The sequence below is a fragment of the Macaca fascicularis genome, chromosome 14, assembly GCF_037993035.2.
Source record: "Macaca fascicularis isolate 582-1 chromosome 14, T2T-MFA8v1.1".
NCBI lineage: Eukaryota > Metazoa > Chordata > Mammalia > Primates > Cercopithecidae > Macaca > Macaca fascicularis.
Genome location: NC_088388.1, coordinates 38,952,989 through 38,975,346, shown reverse-complemented (window position 1 = coordinate 38,975,346; position 22,358 = coordinate 38,952,989). Strand labels below are relative to the sequence as shown.

The 22,358-nt window shown below is 36.6% G+C and overlaps 1 protein-coding gene across 8 annotated transcripts in view; it reads left to right on the top strand.

Annotated features, from left to right (window-relative positions):
- The window catches only part of ANO3 (anoctamin 3), a 476,116-nt gene that overhangs the window by 429,060 nt on the left and 24,698 nt on the right, over nucleotides 1-22,358 (top strand). For all 8 annotated transcript variants that reach the window (XM_074012595.1, XM_015434966.4, XM_074012596.1 and 5 more), the window contains 3 exons: nucleotides 7,987-8,023; nucleotides 17,880-17,991; nucleotides 18,678-18,735. In XM_074012595.1, the coding sequence (XP_073868696.1) occupies nucleotides 7,987-8,023; nucleotides 17,880-17,991; nucleotides 18,678-18,735 (207 nt within the window). The remainder of the gene's footprint in view (nucleotides 1-7,986; nucleotides 8,024-17,879; nucleotides 17,992-18,677; nucleotides 18,736-22,358) is intronic.

Sequence of the window (22,358 nt, the reverse complement as noted above, 5' to 3'; positions counted from 1 at the left end):
GTTTTTTGTTTTAGTAATTTGTTGCGAAGACATACTGATCTTCAAAAACATCTTGAATAGATTAATGAACTGACTTAACATTTTTGAAGACAGGGAAAGGAAAATGAAGGAGCCAAATATGGTTAATTAATTTTTACTTTGGAAGGCAAGCATGACAGCTCCTAGAACAGAAACTCCAGTTCCAAGATTTAATACTTAGTTTCCACCTTATAAAATAACTATATTCCCAAATAAGCTGAAAACTTGTCAGACCAAGCGAGCTCATGATAGAACCTGCATTTGAACAGAATGGGAGGTTTACCCTCAAACATTTTCTTACAAAATAATTCTTTTTAAATTTTTTATTTTTTTGAGATGGAGTCTCACTCTGTTGCCCAGGCTGGAGTGCAGTGGCGAGATCTTGGCTCACCACAACCTCTGCCTCCTGGGTTCAAGCGATTATCCTGCCTCAGCCTCCTGAGTAGCTGGGACTACAGGCATGTGCCATCACACCCAGCTAATTTTTTGTATTTTTAGTAGGGATGGGGTTTCACCATGCTGGCCAGGCTGGTTTTGAACTCCTGACCTAGTGATCCACCCGCCCCAGCCTTCCAAAGTGCTGGGATTACAGGTGTGAGTCACTGTGCCCGGCCCAAAATAGTTCTTTATATTATCACTGATATTGCAGAAATCAAGATATGGCTGAAATTTTCATCGTTGTACCAGACTCCAGTTTTATACTATTCCAGTTACTTCTTAATGTCCAATCCCTTAAACTCTCACTCTTCTCCACTTCCTACCCCCTTCCTCAGTTGCCACACCTTCCCTAGAATCACAGTTGGTTCTCATACCTATGGCTTTCTCTTTCTCTTATAAGGTTCCAGTACAACTTGCTCTTAAGTTTATATGTTTAATGAGGTTTAATGTATTATTTCTTCCAAAGCACTTGCATTTTACAGAAAACAAAGGCTGAACTCAGTGGAGTGAATCTCTGATTGTAGAAATAAGACTTCAGAAGGCAAGTGAGGAGAGTATTGTTTGAATCATAGAAGCAATCTTTTGAAAGCCTCAACATCCCACCAGCTCCTCTTAATTGAATACTAGGACCCATGTAACTTCTTAGTGCTATAAAACAATCATAGTCCCTGGGAGAAACCAGAGGCTACCTCCTATTTTTCTAAATATCTATTTCTACTTATTGGGCAATTTAGCATAAAGATTCAGGGATTTTTGGAAGTGGAATAGACCGTAAATATTTCTCCTTTGCTTTTTTCAACTAACTCAGGAGATTATAAAATGAATTGAGTGCAAAGGAAGTGAACTATAATACAGCCAACATAAACAATGTAAGAAGATGGTTATATTCCTCAGATTTAATTAGTATAAAATAATAATGATCTTCTGAATTTATGCATTCTCTTTCTATTCAGGATGTTAAAGCACATCACAGATTATTAAATAGACCTCTGATTCACCTGAATACACAGGATTAACCTGCAGATTTAATCAAGGAGGGCTAGATTAAAAAAATTATTGTGAAATATTATACCATCAAAAGTATTCATTTAGAAAATGAAATGCTACCTTTTGTTATACTATTTTCAGACCAAAACAAAATAGACAGCTAATAAAAATATGCTTTTTGTTTGTTAATAGATTGACTGCAGGATCCCTGTACCATCATTTTCTCCAAATGAGGGACTTAGATTAATATTCTATTGATCAAAATTGCTTTTCAAATGTAATCCATGTACATGGAATTACAAAATATAGACATGGAAAAATAGTTTACATCAGTCAGACTTTTTTTTTTTTTGAATAGGAACTTTTAACATAGTTCTATTTCTGTACATAGCCAGGAACCTTAAACTAGTCCTTAATTATTTCTTTTATCTCCTTAACAGTATCAGTGACTAACTGTTGTGAATTTTGCTTCTGTAACATTTTTCTTATCCATTTTTGCTCATCATCCTTGCTTCTCCTTCCTTAGTTCAGCTAGTTGTCATTTTTAGCTTGGACAGTTGCAGCGGGCTTCCAACTGGTTAGTCTTCCTGTCTCCAATCTAAACTCTTCCTGTCTCTAATCTAAACTCTTCCTATGTCCCTTTCACACGACTATTGGAAGAACCTTTTTTAAATAGTAAATGTGATTACCATGTGCTTGAGGCTGTTTAATGGGTTTCTATTGTATTTACTGAGTATAAATTCTAAGTTCATTAGCCTGGCCTGGTAGGCCCTCCATTGTTTAAAACCACTTTTCCATTCTCTTCTTGACAAAAATTGTCTCTTGCTACCTCTCTTTCCAATCACCCTGCACTCCAACCTACAAAACCACTTTTGTTTGTCCCCCAGGGAACTTTGCTGTAACTCTGTCTCTTTCTCCACAGTGCTTCCCGGAATGCCATTCTTAATTTGTCTTCTTGACGAATATCTCTTTATCTTTGAAAATTACAGTTAAGGGTCACTTCCTTCATAAAGCATTTTTTTCAATAATGTATGTAGAATTGAATTTTGTGTTTATTCTTCTCGCAGGGTGTTTGGACATTATTCCTCCAATCAGATTCTTCTGAAGAATTAAGCAATCCATTTTGTGAATATTCTTCTGTTACAGTGCTTAGGATATGTCATTTCTCCCATTATCAGAGTGTAAGCTCCTTATGAACAAGGACTGTACCTTCCTCATTTTTGTATGTCCAAGTCTTTAAATAAATGTGAAATATTTTATTCACCACCTAGCATCTTGCTTACTGTATGTGCTCAAAATTATTTTTTGTTATTGGGATCGTATTTTTAATGTATTTCAAGTTTGCAGCACTTATTTTAATTTACACTTATAACCAAACACTATACATTTTCTAAACATTTTAAAATAGGTGGATCATAGTATTCCTAAATAAATATTTAACTGGGGAGAAAAATATGGGCTAAAACAATCAAAATTTGGTTACAAGTCCATCTTACAGGTCATGAAAGTAATTTAAAATAGTATTTTCTATTTTTGCTATGCATCAAATCACCTGGAACACTTTTGAAAAACTAAAGATTCTTTTTTATTTTTAATTTTTTTGTTTTTTGAGATAGAGTCTCACTGTGTCTCCCAGGCTGGAGCGCAGTGGCAGGATCTCAGCTCACAGCAACCTCTGCCTCCCGTATTCAAGCGATTCTCGTGCCTCAGCCTTCCAAGTAGTTGGGGGCACATCACCACACCTGGCTAATTTTTGCATTTTTAGTAGAGACAGGGTTTCACCATGTTGGCCAGGCTGGTCTTGAACTCCTGACCTCAAGAGATCCACCTGCCTTGGCCTCCCAAAGTGCTGGGATTACAGGAGTGAGCCACTGCACCTGGCAAAAAAACTATACAGATTCTTGAGTCCTGTTCAGAATCTCCTTTGTTGGGCTAAGAAATCTGTATTTAAAACAAATCTTTCAAAGATACTCTCTAGTAATTCTTACCCAGCCAGCCCCTCAAAGAGCATTAGAAAATCATTAATTTAAGAGAGCTAAGGTAATTTCGATGCACAATCAAGATCAGAAATTACATCTTCTAAAATTAAATTACACATAATTAAATTTAACAATAATTAAAACATCAATGTATTATTTTTAGCATCTCTTTTTCAGGCATATAGCTAAACAACTACAAAGACAGAATTTGAAACTGAGAATTGCTCTTTCCTAAGCCTACTATTTTTCTTCTTTATTTTGCTACCCTCAGAAACTGATATGCTACTTTAAGTTATCAAAAGTAGCATGGTACTGAAATGTTACTAAAAATATTTTAATGAAAATTAAATATGCAAAGTTATTCCAAAAATGTATATTCTTGTTGCTTGACAATCCAACTTTAACTAATTATACCTGTTACAGCAGCATGACAGTTGCCTGGCCTCATGATTAAAGGGTAACTTTTAAGAAACATCAGAACAGAAGTATGCTTAGAGTTTGAAAAATCTGGAATTAGTCTAAGTAAATCATTTCAGCATGGTGAAATTCTTTTAATCAAAAATTAAAATGTTATTAAAGTCAAATTTTTATAAATATTAAATCAAATTTTATTAAAATTAAACTAAAATTAAAATTTTAATTATACTTAAAAATTTTTAAATGAAATAATGAACTCCTTTTGGTTTTCCTCCTCTCATTTTAAAATCCATGTACCATGCACAGAGCACTCTATAACAAAAAAAGAAAAAATCCTATCTACATTTGGCTAATGTAAGTACTTCATGTAGGTTCTGGACTTTTCTCCCTTGTTGATCCATTCCCATCTCTAGAGTCCAGAGCATACAACCCTATACTTCTTTCACAGGCCTGATCACTGAAGGCCTCAAAATACACCTAACTTTCCTTAATACCTGGTTACCACTGGTTACCAATTACAATGCAAATAGGCTATTGTGGATTGGGATGGATCAATGGACCATGCATTTTAACCAAGAAAAGAGGTAATGTCAAACGACTCATCTCATAAGAGGATTGGCTTTTTAATACATGTATTTGTTTAGTTTGTTCATGTCTATGTCCATAGTTTCTAGAAATTTAGACAAGTAGATTACTGGAAAATGGAGGCTCTTTTCAATTCTGCAAAAGCTTGGAGTTTATTTTCACAGTGAAGGCTGAATCGTGGGGCCATGACTAAAAGACAAAAAGTTCTAAAACCCATGTAGAACCACCTATTATGCCTCCTCACAATAACCATGTCCTTTTCCTGCCTTTGCTGTTCTTTTTCTCCCAAACTGGTTTTTGCATAACACCCCAAACAAGGCATTACTGGGAAGATGGTGAAGTCTTAGCTGAGAATGAATTCTAAAATCCTTACCATGGCCTACTGTGCACTGAAAAAGTGTTTCTCTGTGAGATCGCAATGACTCATCTCTTACTACTTCACTGTCTTATTGCTGCCACTCCTTTCTCTCTAACTTCCCTGCCGTTCATGAAATACATCAAGTCCGTGCCAGTCTCAGGGCACTGGCATTTCCGTTTCTGTGTCTCAAAGATACTTAGCTGAGATTTCTGCTTGGCTCCCTCCCTCATTGCATGCACTTCTCTGCTCAGATGCTACCCTCTTGAAGAGGCTTTTCTGAATACTTCATAAAACAGTACTCTGTGTCTACCAAAACGCTATCCGTTCTGCCTGCTTTATTTTCCCTCAGAGCACTTTTCACCTCCTAACCAATTACATATTCTTTTGCCATTTATCTCTACCCACTGAAATTGGAGTTCCATGAAAGTAGAGATTATGTCTTTTTGATTCAGGTCTGTTTGGTTTCTAAAACACTAACTGATGCACTAGAAATTGATAATGAATATATTAACCTAATTAATATACATGAATAAGAGAATTTCAGCTTACTAAATGCGTCAGTGGCTGATTTTTTAAAGTATAGGTTCTCCAACATGTTATCGTGTGTGTGTGTGTGCGCGCGCGCGTGTGTGTATCAGGTAGGGCCCGGCCCTGAAGCCCTTTATCCTCTTCCCCAACAAGCATTTACTCATTCCACTTTACACAATCACACACACATGCACACACTCACAGCTTGTATGTACTGCCAAAGTGATTGCTGCCAGACACCATACAGTTGGATATATTTAAGTCATTATTTACTTTATAGTCTGTAGTTTGAGATCTAACAATTCACTCTGCTTGAACTGATTCTGTAGCTCATCAGTGATGTTGCCAGTCAGCCATAGCATTTGGGCCTTGGATGATGCAGGTTTGCAAATACCCCAGAAAGTCTTCCAAAAGCATTATGGCATCTTTTGTAATTTATAACTTTCTTCCCAGTGCTATTGTAACCCCCTAGTGCATCAGTTGCAGATATTTCCTTCCTAAGTTTGCAGAGTGACTCTATGTGCTAGATATTAAGAGAAAAATTTGAACAGGACTGGGCGTGGTGGCTCATGTCTGTAATCCTAGTACTTTGGGAGGCTGGGGCGGATGAGGAATTCGAGACCAGCCTGGGCAACATGCCCAAAAGCCATCTCTGGAAAAAAAAAAAAAAAAAAAAAAGAAAGAAAGAAAATGAGCCAGGCATCATGGTGGTGTGTACCTGTGGTTACAGCTACTTTGGAAGCTGTGGTGGGAGGATCACCTGAGCCCAGGAAGTTGAGGATGCAGTGAGCTCTGATCATGACATTGCACTCCAGCCTGGGCGTTAGAGTGAGACTTTGTCTCAAAAATAAATAAATAGTTAAAAATGAAATCGTTTATGTGACAAGGCACGATGTAGGTGGTGCTAGACAACCATGATAGTCAATCCTGACTTTGCTACTTGCTTAGTAGAGTTGTCTCACCACTAAGGTCCCTGACATTCTAGGACTTAGTTTCTTCTTCTGTAGAATGGGAATCATTCTGTAGAATGGGGATCTACGTAACAAAATTGTTGTTAAGGAATAATAATATATGTAAAGCACTGTTTGGCACAAGCCAAATGGCAATTATTTAACTAGAACTAACTTTCAATCCCCACAAAGGAACTCAACTCAGTGCTAGAGTCATAGTGGGTGCTCAGGTACTATTTTTTGGGCGATCGAGTCTATCCTACTCCTTGGAGACCCTGCTATGTTTATCTCACTTAATTAATAGGACGTGAAAAAGAACCCGTTATAGTAGGAATCACTTGCTGTTCATGAATTCACGGTAATCTTATCCTAAAATTTGAAAATTATAATTTGTGTATAGCTAAAACAAAAACAAAGACAAAAAACCTGCACTAGGAGGAGAATGAGAGTATTGTACTCAGTGTAATCTTTCTGTCTCCAGATAACACTTTAAATCTTAGGAAGGGGCAGATTTAAATCACAGCTAAGATGAGTAATGACAGTCATTTTACTGAAAGAACTGTCAGAGAAGGTGAACAACTTTTAATATGTCCAGATGCATACTTTTAATTTTTCGTGCCAATAGGCAAAGTTATTGGAAATGATAATCTAAACAATATTTTATGGAATTATGTGGTTATGAGGTAATAGTCACATGCACATACATATACCCACAAGTACTTCTGTCTACAGCGAATACTTTCCCAACTATATTTACTTGGAATATTGTGAAATGTATGCCCTTTCCTTGAGTCTATGTAAATATTGGTCAGAGTATACAGCAGAAGGGAAAAGATGGCAGAAGAGGAAAAATATTATCAGAAAAATCTATTGTGACTTACAGATTCAACAGATTTGACTCATGCATCTGTTTTAAATAACTACAAAAACAAATTTGTTCCTTACAAATACAAATGTATACAGTCTTTTGTCATAGTTTAGAAATTTCTTTATCAGTAGTACAGAATTCAGACTTCCACTTCACCTTCCAGTGTAGTAAAAAAAACTATACTTTTTTTTTTTTTTTTTTTTTAAAGACAGAGTCTCGCCTGTTGCCCAGGCTGGAGTGAAGTGGCGCGATCTCAGCTCACTGCAAGCTCCGCCTCCCAGGTTCACGCCATTCTCCTGCCTCAACCTCCCGAGTGGCTGGGAGTACAGGCGCCCGCCAACAAGCCCGGCTACTTTTTTTGTATTTTTAGTAGAGACAGGGTTTCACAGTGTTCGCCAGGATGGTCTCGATCGCCTGACCTCATGATCTGCCCGCCTCGGCCTCCCAAAGTGCTGGGATTACAGGCGTGAGCCACCTTGCCTGGCCAAAAATATCTATAATTTTGAGCTCAAATCTCAGCTCAGCCATTGATTAGCTGAATGACTTTTAGGGACTTTTTCTCATTTCTTGATTTACAAAATGAAAATGAAGATAGCTACCAGAAAAAATTCATTATTACAGATTACAAGTGTATCTACACACACATATATGTTCGCTCATATTTACATTCACATGTATATCAATTTCATTCATGTATGTATATATAAAGCCTTACATGCTAAGTTTCAATACATCTCTGTTTAATGTAAAATATAACCACTGTATAACATACACTATAGATGTTTTTTCAAATAGTGTAAATACCAGCCTTTTCCAAAAGAGAAGAATAATGTTCACTATGTATTCTCTTTATTTCAGGCTTATGAAAAAATTGCTTACCTCCTCACCAATTTAGGTAAGTCCATTTTTCTTCATTCCTTAGTCAGAAAATAACATATGGGCATGTCAATCTGTAGTTACTTTATATAATGTAGCATTTTAATAACTGCAATTATTTAAGTATTTACCAATAAAAAGGACAGGGGTAGTACAGGAAGTTGGTCTATATTGAATAATAAGAGAGAGGCAATGCATGTACTTACAAAATATTTTTACTAGAAATCAGCACACCTACTTCTTCCTACTTAGGAGTCCTTGCTTCTCCAACTTTTCAGTTCTTCGGGTTTTTCCTCAATATTTATGTTTTATCAAAGTGTTATACTACATGTACACATTTTAAAATCCAAAACAGTATTAAGAGATTTACAATAAAAACCAATCCTTTACCACATCACCCATTCCTAGTTTCTATGCCAAAGGAATTACTTTTTAACTGTTTTTCCTTTCTTTTTTTTTTTTTTTTTTTTAATGGAGTCTTGCTCTATCGCCCAGGCTGGAGTGCAGTGGCGCGATCTCGGCTCACTGCAAGCTCCGCCTCCCGGCTTCACGCCATTCTCCTGCCTCAGCCTCCCAAGTAGCTGGGACTACAGGTTCCCGCCACCTCGCCCGGCTAATTTTTTGTACTTTTAGTAGAGACGGGGTTTCACCGTGTTAGTCAGAATGGTCTCCATCTCCTGACCTTGTGATCAACCGGCCTCGGCCTCTCAAAATGCTGGGATTACAGGCGTGAGCCACCGCGCCTGGCTACTTTTTAATATTTTTATCTGTTTTTTTTGTTATTTCCCACCATGTTTCCATGTAATATCATTCTATGGCCATTATTGGATTTTATCTTTTGATAACTATTGCCTTCCCATTATAAAAGTATGAATTATTAAGACTTAGGTCTTAATGTTCCCTGCAGTGCCCTGTCCCCCCACACTCCATCTTTCATTATCTGATAAATACAGTTATTTCTCCTCCTTCCAAGGTGGATATATCAGCATTTTTAGCCAAATTAATCATTAGTCTTCACGTCATTATGTCTCTATAACTATTTTCATACCTACAGCATGGTATATTCTATAATTGTGTATGTGTTTTATGCCATTTCTGTATTTTTTAAGCTAATAATGACCCCTTTTTTTGCTTTTTTTTTAACGTACTTTTCTTTATTTATCCCAAAGGTTTTGCCAAGACTCTTAAATTTTCTCTGAATATATTCAAACACATCAAGTATTATACAAACTTGATTTTCTTCTTAGAGTTACCCTCTCAAGCTGTCTCCTCCAGACTAGATGGGTTATTTTCTAGGCTTGTAGCCAACTGCATCTAGACTTAACTTTCATAAGCACTCTGGAAATTCCTTTTATATTTTTCTATAATTTGGATACTATTTACTAATTCCTATGTCTTATTCCTTCTTGGCTCAATTCCTTATTTTGCTATTTGTAAGTAAGCTTCTTAAAACTTTGTGTATCTGAAAATGTCTCTATTCTAGCCTCAAACTTGATATCCAGTGTTCCTGGGTATGAAATTCTATCTTAGAAATACTGACCCCTTTGAATCTTGAAGGAACTTCATTTTCTTCTGGATTCCAGCATTGTTACTGAGAGCTCTGCTACCATTCCTATTCGCAGTCCTTTGCACAGGACCTGTTTTGATTTTTTTTTATTTGTTTATACTCTAGCATAATTTTGAATCTTTTCTCATTTTGAGATTTCACAATGATGTACTTTGGTGAAAACTTTTTATCATCTGTTATGCCGGATACTTAGTGCATCCCATCAATTATTGATATCCACTGTGTCCTTTGGGAAGCAGACACTGAGATGGAGTTAGTAATGCAAGAAATTTCTTAGGGGAAAACTCCTGAGGAAGGGAGCAGGACTGGATAAGAAGAGCCTCAGACAACAATGCAGATCTGATGGTTTTAACCAATCCAATGGAGAGCTCTAGAACAAATATTTCAAATAAAGATTTAGAGGAATCCAACATTGGATATAATTGAGTATAATTGGCCAAGACCTAGTACCCCGTCATTCTGAGTCACTGGTTGGTTGTTGCTTGGGAAGAGCAAGACTTGAGCATAAAAGCTGAGTCATAGGATGAGGGTGGAAACAGCTGGAGGCTTGGAAACAGCTGGAGGCTGTCAGGTGACTGTACTCCTTGCACCTGAACAGCAAGTTCTTACTGAGGGGAAATCCTAGTGGCAAACCTCTACTGCTGCCATAATCTGAAAACTCAGAAACTTCACTTCCAGGAAATTTTTGTATATTCTTTGTTAAATAATTTCCTTCTTTTAAAAATCTTTCTGAAACTCTTTACATTCAGATGTTTCTTATCATATTCAATAGTTATTTTTTTCTTTCTTCATTTTCTGTGATTTTTGTTGGGATTTCTTCAAGATAACCTCAACCTTATCTTCCAAGTATTCTCGTGAATATTTTATATTGGCTGATGCTTTACATTTTCTAGAGTTATTTCCTGTTCTCTGAATGTCCTTTTTCTATGTCATCCATTTCCAGCCTCACAGATGCAGTGTCTTAAGTAGGCAATATAATGTAATTGTTAAGAGCATCGGCTCTACAGTGAGAATGCATGAGTTGAAATCTTTGCACCATAACTTACATTATCAATAGTTGCACAGTAATAATCAATTATTTTATTCTCTTGGTTTCTCAAATTCTTTTTTTTATATATATATACAAGGAGATAGTGTCTGTGCTCTGGAGCTAACATTGGAGAAACAATGTTGTGAAAGGGGAAAACAGCAGGCTTTGGAGCTGGATATAGCAATGAACATTTGGATTGCCCCATTATGACTGTGTAACCATCAGCAAGCTTTTTCCTCTCCCTGTTCTCTCGTCGTCTTCTCCACTCCGTCTCCTCTTCTTCCCATTCTTTCTCCTCCCTCTGCTTCTCCTTCTTCTTTACTTTTTGGGTCTTCGGTTCCTCACTGGTAAAATGACAATAATAATAGTTCCTATTTCACCATTGTATGTTGGCTGCCTGACACATGACAGGTGGTTCAATAAATAGCAATGATACAGTTCATTGTTCTTTCAACCCTTTGAGCTGCATTTTCTTCAGCTGGGTAACAAAGCACTAGCTCTGTTCCTTACATTCATTTGCTTTTAAAGTACCCTATACCCAGGATTGAAGCAAATCTAAGGAGAATGATTTGGGGAAATCATAATCAATAGTAGGAAACAGAACAGTTATTTGTGCTAAGTATTAAGAAATGTCAAAGTTTTCACTTGATATTTGATTTTTTCCTCTATAACCCAGTGATGATTTCTGTCTGTTGATTCGTCATTTATCTAATCATGGACTATATTAGTTTAAATGAATAAAAATATTGATAGTTTGATTAAAATAATAGAATCTATGTTGTGTCTGTGTGTGTGTGTGTGTGTGTGTGTGTGTGTGTGTGTGCCTGACATTATATTCTGTTTAATTTTTTGGCTGTGCTAATTTGTGCTTGAAAACACAAATGAAAAATTAAGTTTTGCTTCTCAGAAGAGGTCATATGCTATTTAAATAATTTTTTTAAACTTTGTGTTTCTTGATTTATTTTTTCCAAATATTTTCAAAAACCACAAAGCAAAAAAGATAAAGCTTAAATTCTATTACATTAGTTTTTTAACATGGAAAAAATTAAAAGCATTTACTTCAAAGTGATTTTTTTGAACTTTGGTTTCGTGGTTGTTGAGAATTAGATCAGGATGGCTGTTAGTTGTTCTTAATAATGAACTGTCTATGTTAAAGATAAATTGGGATTCGAAGGAACAAATTAAGCCAACTAATGAAAAGAGTTTTGACTTTGTCAAACAGAGGTCAAAAGTACCTCACAGTGTTATAGTCATAACACACAGTAACTTTCTACTATACACACTATTAATTCCAAGGAACAGAGAAATTAACAGTAAAAAGCAAGGACTAATTACCTTACTGGGTGACTGCATCTCATAACTATCTTTTCATCCATAACTAGCTTCATTAGGTAAAAAGTAAGAGATATTTTGGCCAGAAATACGTTATCCTAGAAATAGCACCTATATCCTTAGTGTTCAGGATTTGATTCCTCCTCTGAGTTAAAAGCCAATTCAAAATGATCCACAATGTGCTATATTTGTGAATGGAATAGTGTTGAAAAATAAATGTTTTCTTCCTGGCAGCATAGACCCTAGGTTAAACCTCAAAGTTATCATCATTGCAGTAACTTCCATTGTTTCAGTTTTCTCTTGCCACATAGCCATTTACTCCAAACTTAGTAGCTCAGGACAACAACTTACTATTTTTAATGATCCTACAATTTAGATTAGGCCCTGCTATGTGATTTTTCTCCTCCATGTGGTGTCTGCTGGGGCTGGTGTGTAAGAGGGCCTCTTCAATCACGTCTGTTTCCTCATATGGAATTATTGGAATAGCTGGTGTCTTCCGCCTTCTTCTCCTCTATGTATCTCTACCTGCCTAGCTTGCTTATAGCAGTATAATAGGACATCTTACATGTCAGCTGGCTTCCAGGAAGACAAGCCCCTGTAACAAGTGCTTATCCAGCTTCTGCTTGCATTTTACTTGCATATCCAGTCTCCTCTTGGTGAAGGCAAGTCAGAATCAAGGTTGGAGGCAACTACACTAGGGTATGTATACTTGGAGGAGTGGTTCACTGTGGACGCAGGTTTAACTGCAATCAATGTAACAATCCTCCACTTCTAGCAAAATGCCTTTCTGCTAGGAACATTGTAATCTTCATCAGAATATGTAAAGCAACTGAGTAGCACTTAACATGTCTCCAACTTGGTATATAATCTTACTACCATTTAGAATGATTTCTCCCAGTAAAATCTTAGTAACCTTTTCTGATATCAGAGCTTGCCTCTGTGAAATCTTTGTTGACTTCTTGATCCTTCACTCTACAATGTTCCTTTAGCTGTTTGTGATTCCTTTCATTACTGCATCTATTACATTATTCTGATCTATTCTCTATCTAATCTATCTATCTATCTATCTATCTATCTATCTATCTATCTATCTAGTTTCTTTACAAGACTAAAAAATTCTTACAGCCAAGAAATGAATGTGCTTACTTCTGATTCTTTCAATCCTTAGGTACAAAGTTTGGCATGCATTCATTCATAAAAGAAATATGTGTGGAGGACCTAATATTTTAGACAACGTGATAGGGAGACAGACCATTAGACTATCAAGATGCATTATTCCTTTAATAAACGGTTGAATTAAACCTGCTATTTTTTGTTTCTTTTGAGACAGAGTTTCACTCTTGTTGCCCAGGCTGGAAGGCAATGGCGCAATCTCGGCTCACCGCAACCTGCACCTCCCAGGTTCAAGCAATTTTCTTGTCTCAGCCTCCCGAGTAGCTGGGATTACAGGTGCGCACCACCACACCTGGCTAATTTTGTATTTTTAGTAGAGATGGGGTGTCTCCATGTTGGTCAGGCTGGTCTCGAACTGCCAACCTCAGGTGATCCACCCACCTTGGCCTCCCAAAGTGCTGGTATTACAGGCATGAGCCACTGCACCAGACCTAAATCTGCTATATTTTATCTAGGAATTTCCAATGAAATTTTAAGTAAAAATAGTTTGTAGATTTTTACTTGCCCTGTCTTTGAGGGGTTTTAGTGTCAGAAATTATGCAAATCTCACAAATAACAAGAAGATAGGTTCAGTCCCCATACCATAGCATCAAGTGTAAATAGTATCAAGTGTAGTTAGTATCAAGTCTGTTCCAGTATGAAATAGCAGCCCAGTACACACTTGGCAGAAGAGTGGATGAAAAATTAATAATCATAAATATATAAAGAATGGCCCACAAATAAATGGTTGAATATAACATTTAGAGGTATGTGGTTCTCCTTATATAATTAAGAATTGTAAAAAACAGAATTTAAAACTTTAATTTTCCTGACAATGTTTTAAAGTATTATTTGTCTTCACTGGCATTTCTCACAGGACAATTTGGAGCACCTTATGTCTTCAGTTTGGCTTCTCATAGAAGGGTCACTTTAGTTGGCCACATAGATTCCTACATTATTGTCACTTGACATTAATCAGGAAAACATGAACTTTCAGAGAAAGTCTTATTTTGGGAGGTTGAAGTCTATTACTAAATCCTATTTTAGGATATCCAAACTATCCAAACACTTTTCTTGTGTACTTGTAGCTTTTATTCTCACACAGTTTTATAAAAACCAGTTCATAAGGCATTTAGATAATTACATACTCTTTAGTTTGTTACAGGCCTAACCACTCCTTACTGTATTAAACCAAAACTCTCTCCCCCTAATTGTTAAGTTTTTGGGCCTTGAAGGCATTTAGTCTTATGCTACTAGACTTGGTCGAGATACAGTTTTATTTTCTTTTATTACATTGTTGAGTAAGGAATTTTGTGGTAAATTTAGAAATGAAAGTGGGTTATAGTGTCCTTGCATTGGCCTTGTTATGCTATGCTGTGTTAAGTCAATATTACGTTAGTCTTACCAAGCAAGTTGAATTACTTTAATTATTTTATATTTTTCTGAAATATACAAAAGGCAAATTTGTTATTTAATTAGAGTTTCATGAAATCAACCCATGTGACTATCCAGGCATTATGTCATTCTGAGGTAGATGTTTACTTTTTTTTTTTTTAGTTAATGCACTGGTAATTAGTTTTTTGAAGAGTACCTACTTATTTCTGAGCCATTTTTTCAAAAGTCCTATTTGTGTAGGTAGTTGTTTATTATATATAAGTGTTTTGTCCACTGAAAAATTATTGATAGGATGTTTAGTAATGTTAATCTCTTCAGTGCAGTGTTTATACGTCTTTTATTTGGGGTGGTGGACTCTTCTCTCTTTTCTTATAACTGCACTTCATAAATGTTAGTCAATATTACATGTTCAAGAATCATTCTATCTATTTTATTGAAGATTTTAAAACATTTTATTGTCGATTTTTATTCCTTCATTTTACTTTATTTCTGTTTATTTTATTGTTCTTGTAGCTTCTTTGAAGGAAAAACTAAAATATTTGTTTCTATATAAGATAATATTTATACATTAAAAATAAATAAAATAGTGAGAATATGATCAATATAACAAATAGAGAAGAAAAGATAAATCATTAAACAAATTTTAAAAAGTGTGTTTGTATTTATCTCCAGATCTATCTATCCATCCATCTTTCAATTATCTATAAGAATAATTGCCATTTGAAAACTGGGACACAGATTGAACTTCAAAAAATAAAATCCAGCTAGATGATAATGAAAAGAAACACAACTACATTTAAAAAGCTGAAAAATGACTGACACTCGCAGAGTAAGAGCATATATCAAGAGAATAGTAACAATAAAATCAAATGTCACCAGGTTAATATTAGGGAAACTAGAGGGAAAGAGGAATACTTCATACTAGTAAATGAACTAACATGTCAGTATAATAATCATGATCTCTATGCATTTTTAACAAGCTTTAAAATATAGATAGCAAAAAAATGATAGAAAAGAACTGAAAAATCCATAGTCAAAACATAAGTAAAGATATACAGTATTTAAGCCAGGCAAGGTGGCTCACGCCTGTGATCCCAGCACTTTGGGTGGCCGAGGCAGGAGGATCATTTGAGGTCAGGAGTTCAAAACCAGCCTGGCCAATATGGTGAAACCCTGTCTCTACTGAAAATACCTCCCCACCAAAAAAAGTTAGCCAAGCGTGGTGTCAGGCGCCTGTAATCCCAGCTCCTCGGGAGGCTGAAGTAGGAGAATCACTTGAACCTGGAAGGTGGAGGTTGCAGTGAGCCAAGATCACCATGCTACAATCCAGCCTGGGCAACAGAGTGAGACTCCATCTGAAAAAAAAAAAAAAAAAAAAAAAAAAAAGATACACAGTGTTTGACTATCATATCTGACATTCTTTAAAAATATGTACAAACCAGACCGGATGCGGTGACTCACTCCTGTAATCCCAGCACTTTGGGAGGTTGAGGTGGGCAGATCACCTGCGGTCAGGAGTTCGAGACCAGCCTGGCCAACATGTTGAAACCCTGTCTCTACCAAAAAGTACAAAAATTAGCCAGCATGGTGGCACATGCCTGTCATCCCAGCTACTCAGGAGGCTGAGGCAGAATCATCACTTGAACCTGGGAGGCAGAGGTTGTAGTAAGCCGAGATTATGCCATTGTACTCCAGCCTGGTCAACAGAGTGAGACTCCATCTCAAGAAAGAAAGAATATATATATAGAGAGAGTATATAATATATATAATGTATATATTATACATATATAATACATGTCTATATGTATACACACATACACACACACAAACCATATGCCCAACAGGAAAACAAATATCATTTTCATGCACTTGATACATTGACAAAACTTATCCACACAATTTAGCCACAAATGACATCGCAACTTTTTGCCTAAAACCAGAAATCAGGCAGGACACATTTGTGGACAATGCTGAAATAAAATTAGAAATGAAGAACCAAAAATAATCTACAGAATAAAAATTACCTAAAAATCTACATCCTCTTTTCTAAATAAGTTTTGTGTTAATAAACTAAATTTATAAACTAGAGAGAAACAACAGTGAAAGCATGACATGTCGAAACCTGTGGGGACAGGTTCTTACTGACTGTTCTTACTGAGGCACACTTGCCAGTCACCTTCTGGGTGGCCCACGGACCCTTCCTACTTTTGGCACCTACCACCTTTGAACTTGGAGTTCCCCAGGACCTCTTTTTTCCTCCCATGTGATTGGGCTCGTGCATACGTTTAGCCTATGTTTTCCTTAAAGGAGATCCTATTTTCTATCTTTACTGAATTCTTCAACTACGTTACAATATGTGTTAGATGAGACATGTCTGTTTTCTATCACTCATTTGAGTACTAGATAGGAGCTAAGGTTGCAGTACGTGCTGTCCTTATTTTTTTCTTTTAATCATTATAAAACCATAAGATGTTAGAGTTGACAGGATTTTTATAAATCATCTTGTCTAAATCCCTTATTCTACAGACGACAAAACTGACTGCAAAAAAACGTGAAGAGACCTGCCTGAGATTACCTGCCACTCAGGTGTAAGGCTGCGATAAGAGCTCAGCTCTCCACACTGATAATAGCCCTCTTTTCTCTTTACCATTCCACTTCTGTCTGTACACAAAATACTCATTCTTCAAAGAACTCTGTGGACAGTTTAGACCCTTATATTGAGTATAGACAGTTTGAGTGAATGATTGATCCATTATGTATGGTTTCTGCTAAATGATGATAGCAGAGAGACTCCTGAAAATCTTCATGTATTAATAACATACTTTTGTAGCTGTGGGGAAAGTCCAAAGATTATCTTATGAAGTCCTTTCATCAAGTGTGAACAGTAGATATTATTCACATTTTACAGATACAGATGCTAGAAATCAGCAAAACTAAGTGCCTCATAGAACTAAAAACCTTGGCCAGGTGTGGTGGCTCACGCCTGTAATCCTAGCACTTTGAGGGTCCAAGGTGGGCAGATCGCCTGAGGTCAGGAGTTCGAGACCACCCTGGCCAACATGGTGAAACCCCCCACTTCTACTAAAAACACAAAAAATTAGCCAGGCATGGTGGCGGGCACCTATAATCTCAGCTACTTGGGAGGCTGAGCCAGAAGAATTGCTTGAACCCAGGAGGCACAGGTTGCAGTGAGTCAAGATTGCACCACTGTACTCCAGCCTGGGCAACAGACTGAGACTCCATCTCCAAAAATAAATAAATAAATAAATAAATAAATAAATAAATAAATAAATAAATAAATAATTTTTTAAAAAAAACTTGAACTTGGGGTTTCTGACTCCATGTTCAGAGTCTTGACATTTACCTCATCTATGTCAATGTACCCTGTGTTCCTTTTAGAATATCCTCGAACAGAATCTGAGTGGGAAAACAGCTTTGCCCTGAAGATGTTCCTCTTCCAGTTTGTCAATTTAAACAGTTCCATCTTCTATATCGCATTCTTTTTGGGAAGGTAAGTCAACTTTTTGTACATTATCTTCACAGAGTCAAAAACGTAGTCAATAGTTTAATTGACAATTACTGTTCTCACTCATGATTTCTGACAGCCACCAGCAGTTAAAGTTGGCACAAAAAAAAAAATCCTATTTGCTGCATTTTAGTTGAATTGTGCCTGTTTCATCATCAGTAACAGTTTTGTTAAAGAAGAAAAGAATTTTTGTGCAACCTTGGGTTATAATTCCTTAACGTGGAAACTCCTATCATCTTAACATTTTTCCACCTTTAATGCAAAATACGAAAAAAGCAACATAGTAAACTAATGATTCTGCTTTGCCATATGCTTAGTACTCCATCCAGTGCCGTGGAAACTTACTGAAGATAGAAACATTTTGGACCAAACAATGCAATACATTATTGTAATAGTCATTAACTAGGTCAACAAAACATTAAGACTCTATGTGAGGGTCGGAAACATCATCCAGCTGGTTTGTCGGTACTTTCCTGACCCATTAATTCACGCATCACTTTTTCCTTTGTAAGTCAGATACTTTGATGTTTAACATAGCAGAAGTCAACTGGGGACAGATTGCACCAGTGAACATTTATGTCTACCCACACATGCACTCGTCGTGATGCCTTAGTAGATGTTCTTCAGTGATCCCCACTTAAATGCTAATGAACTAAAATGTCTTTTTACAGATTCGTAGGCCACCCAGGAAAATACAATAAACTTTTTGATCGGTGGAGACTGGAGGAAGTAAGTAACTTTGGGAGTGTGGGTGCAGGAATGGGCACGGATTTGAGCCAGTTCCTGTGGGAGGAAGGGAACTGAAGAAAGGAGAAGTTCAGGGAAGTCTATGGATATTGAAGACACATTGTTCAGAAAGGAAGCAACCACATCTTTTCAAAAAAGAGGGTGAACTGAAAAGTTAAACCTCAAGATTCTCACCTCAGCTCTCTTTACTTTTTTAATCACCTTAATTTCTTGTATTTACAGACCCCAGGAATTTAGCTCCAGTAATTTTCCTTCTTTTATTGGAAATTATTATTATTTATTGGGTACATTTTCAAACTTTTAAATATGTTAGGTTTCCTTTTAGTCCAAAAGACATCATACTGGAAACACCAACATGTAATTATATAAAAGTACCTGCCCTAAGACTCATATTTCTTTATTGATTTACAATATGTTTGTTGTAAATATGGAAAAACTGCCCAGGAGTAGCATTACTGGGTTACAGGATAAGTATATTATATATTTTCATTGCGACTGAGAAATGGGCCTCCAAATGCCACCCCTACCTAGACTGTATGAGCCTGCTTCTTCAGTATTTAGCCAATGGTAGAATTTTCACCATTCTAATAGCCAGTGATTTTAGTTTCTGTAGTTATGAATGACATGGATAATATTTTTCATATTTTTCTTGAACATTTTAGTTTTCTGTTCATAGCCTTGAAGAACAGGGCATAACAATAAAACACAACTAATATTTTATCTTTGGAGACTGACAGTCTATATTCTAATGCTGCCCACCCAGATGTGTGATTTAATATCTATAAATCTCATTTTCTTCTTTTGTAAATTGGTGATAAGAATGGCTATCTTGCCTGGCCCTGTGGCTCACACCTGTAGTCCCAACACTTTAGGAGGCCAAGGCAGGTGGATTGCTTGAGGCCAAAAGTTCAAGACCAGCCTGGGCAAAATGATGAGACCCTGTCTTTATTTTAAAAATTTAAAAATTAGCCGGGCGTGGTGGCACGTGCTTCTAGTCCCAGCTACTCAGGAAGCTGAGGTGGGAAGATCCCTTGAGCCCAGGAGTTCGAGGATGCAGTGAGCCGTGATTGTACCACTGCACTCCAGCTTGGGTGAGAGACCAACACTGTCCCTAAACAACAGAAAAAATAAAGAATAGCTATCCCAGTACTGGTGATTGGTGTATTAAATTAGATTGTGCATGTAAAATAATAGTTATAATTAATGATAGCCATTATTACAAAATTTAAAAAGTGTTACAGTTCGTTTTAGGATATTTGTGAACTGGCTAACCTAGACTTGTGAATCTTCTACTACAACTATATCATATCTCACATTAATATTTTATGTGAAATCAATATTAAAAAGTTTTTAATAATAGCTAAGATTTATTGAGGGCTTACTATATGCTAATGTACTCCAGCAATTGTTTCTAAGTGCTCTCTGTATATTAATGCATTTAATCCTCAAGTTCTATCATTATATCCATTTTATAGATCAGGAAACAAAGTCACAGATGTGCAGTTCCTGCAACTGCAAATGTGATTTTCCTACAATTGTACAAACATACACACTGATGAGGTTATGATTTAAATCTTTTCAGTGTAGCTTCAGAGTCTGTGCTCTGAGCACTGTGCTTTCCAGCCACGATTGGAATGGCGTGTAGGTATAATCAAAGACATAATGAAAACTTATTTTGCTGAGAAATTGCTGTCTGATTGCTGGCTCACACGTCTATGTTGGATTTAGAGTAAGCATACTAAAGTAAGTGAAGGAACCTGGGTATTGGAGTCTGGTAGTTCTTTCTGTCACTTAGCTTTATTATCTACAGAGTGAAGATACCAACAACTACCAAGGCAGGTTCTGACAAGGAGTAAGAGAAAAATACATGACAGCATGTAGTTTGGCTTGTCCAAGGTCATATGATCTTGAGTGGTGCAATTGGAATGAATACTTATGTCTTCTGCACACTCACTCATGCCCTTTTGTACATTCTAAGTATGGGCTCTTTCTACCAAATGAAATTTAAAGTTTTGATAGACTGGCTTTAGTGCAAGGCCATCACTATGTGAATGGACAAACCCATAAAAACTGTTGGACCCCCTTCTCTTCCTTATAAATCATAAAGTCATCAAGGCTTAATTTCAACAAAAGTGTAAATGGCCTGTCTTCCAGCCACCCCATTTTGGCCTATCCTTTGTAGGTAGCAAACCAATCACATGATCCTATATGATCATCTTCTTTTTCCCATCCCACAAAATAATATGTTTGTGTTAAACCCACACTTTAAGGCAGCAAACACATTGGTAAATGGAATTCATCCTTAGTGTATTATAAAAGAGCAGTGGATTAGGGTACTGGGGACAACTTTCATTTCCACAGCACTAGTCAACACTGCATGGCCTTGGGCAAGTCAGCTTGCCTCTGAGTTTCTACAAAAATGAAGAGCTTCAGCTTGCAGCTGTGATCTGTGATTTGCCCCTGTAGCTTAATAATTATTCTGCCTCAGTCATTCCAGTGAACCCATTTATCAGATATATTTGGGAGAGTTCAGGAAATCCTAAATTCATCCTGAAAAAAGAGGTTTGCTTCAATGGGCGAATTTAGACCTCTTCATGCAGTAAGCATGACCATTTGCAAATCCTCTCTCAGGCTCAGATTAGGGAGTCTTAAATTACTGGGCTGGAACAGGAAAAGCAGGCTCTTAGTGTCTTAATTATTTGTTCTCTTTGAAGTTCCACTAGTACCAATTTGATAGAAATAGAAACTGTGGATCAAAGTGATAGAGAAGACTGTCTTCCTTATGAGCAGGACATGTACCCATTTCTAAAGAAACAGACCCACGCCCTCCCACCCAAATACTGCAGTGTTTTCAAGTAAAACACATTGGTTGTGATTTTCTTTGAAATCACGTTTTTGTTTGTGTGGGGCTCTAAAACTAACTTATTGAAAATCTAAAAAAGCAGAAAAGCACAGGAAAAAATAGGATCATACTGATGAATTATTTTTGTGGTGTTGCGTTATCACTTAAAAATACATTATAATATATGTAGATACTTCCTCTCCAGGAGGTAGAGTTCAACGCCTCCCCACCATCTTGAGAATGGGCTAGACTTAGTGGCTCCCTTCTAAAAAATAGAACCGAAAAGGAGAAGAATGAGAAACTTTCCAGTGGAAAAAAATTGGAAAACACTATATTAACCAATTAACACCACCAGTGATGTCATGTGCTTCCCATGTATCCCTCATACGATGTGAGGAAAATAGCACTTCACCTTTGTGACTGGTCTCTCTAAAACACATAATCCTGGTCTAAGCGTAAGAAAACCATGAGACAAACTTAGATTGTGGGACATTGCACAGGATACACATCCAACAATCCTCAAAACATTTAAAGTTATTAAAAACTGAGAAGCTATTCAGACCAGAGGAGACTAGGGAGATAGGAAAAATGAATGCAATCAGGTATGTGGGCTTGGATCCTGGAGCAGAGAGAGGAAAACTGGTGGAATCCAAAGAGAGCTTTACATTTAGCTAATTGTAATGTACTAATATAATTTTCTTAGCTTTGTCAAATATACCATGGTAATGTACAGAACAACAGCTAGAACTGGATAAGGAGTGTA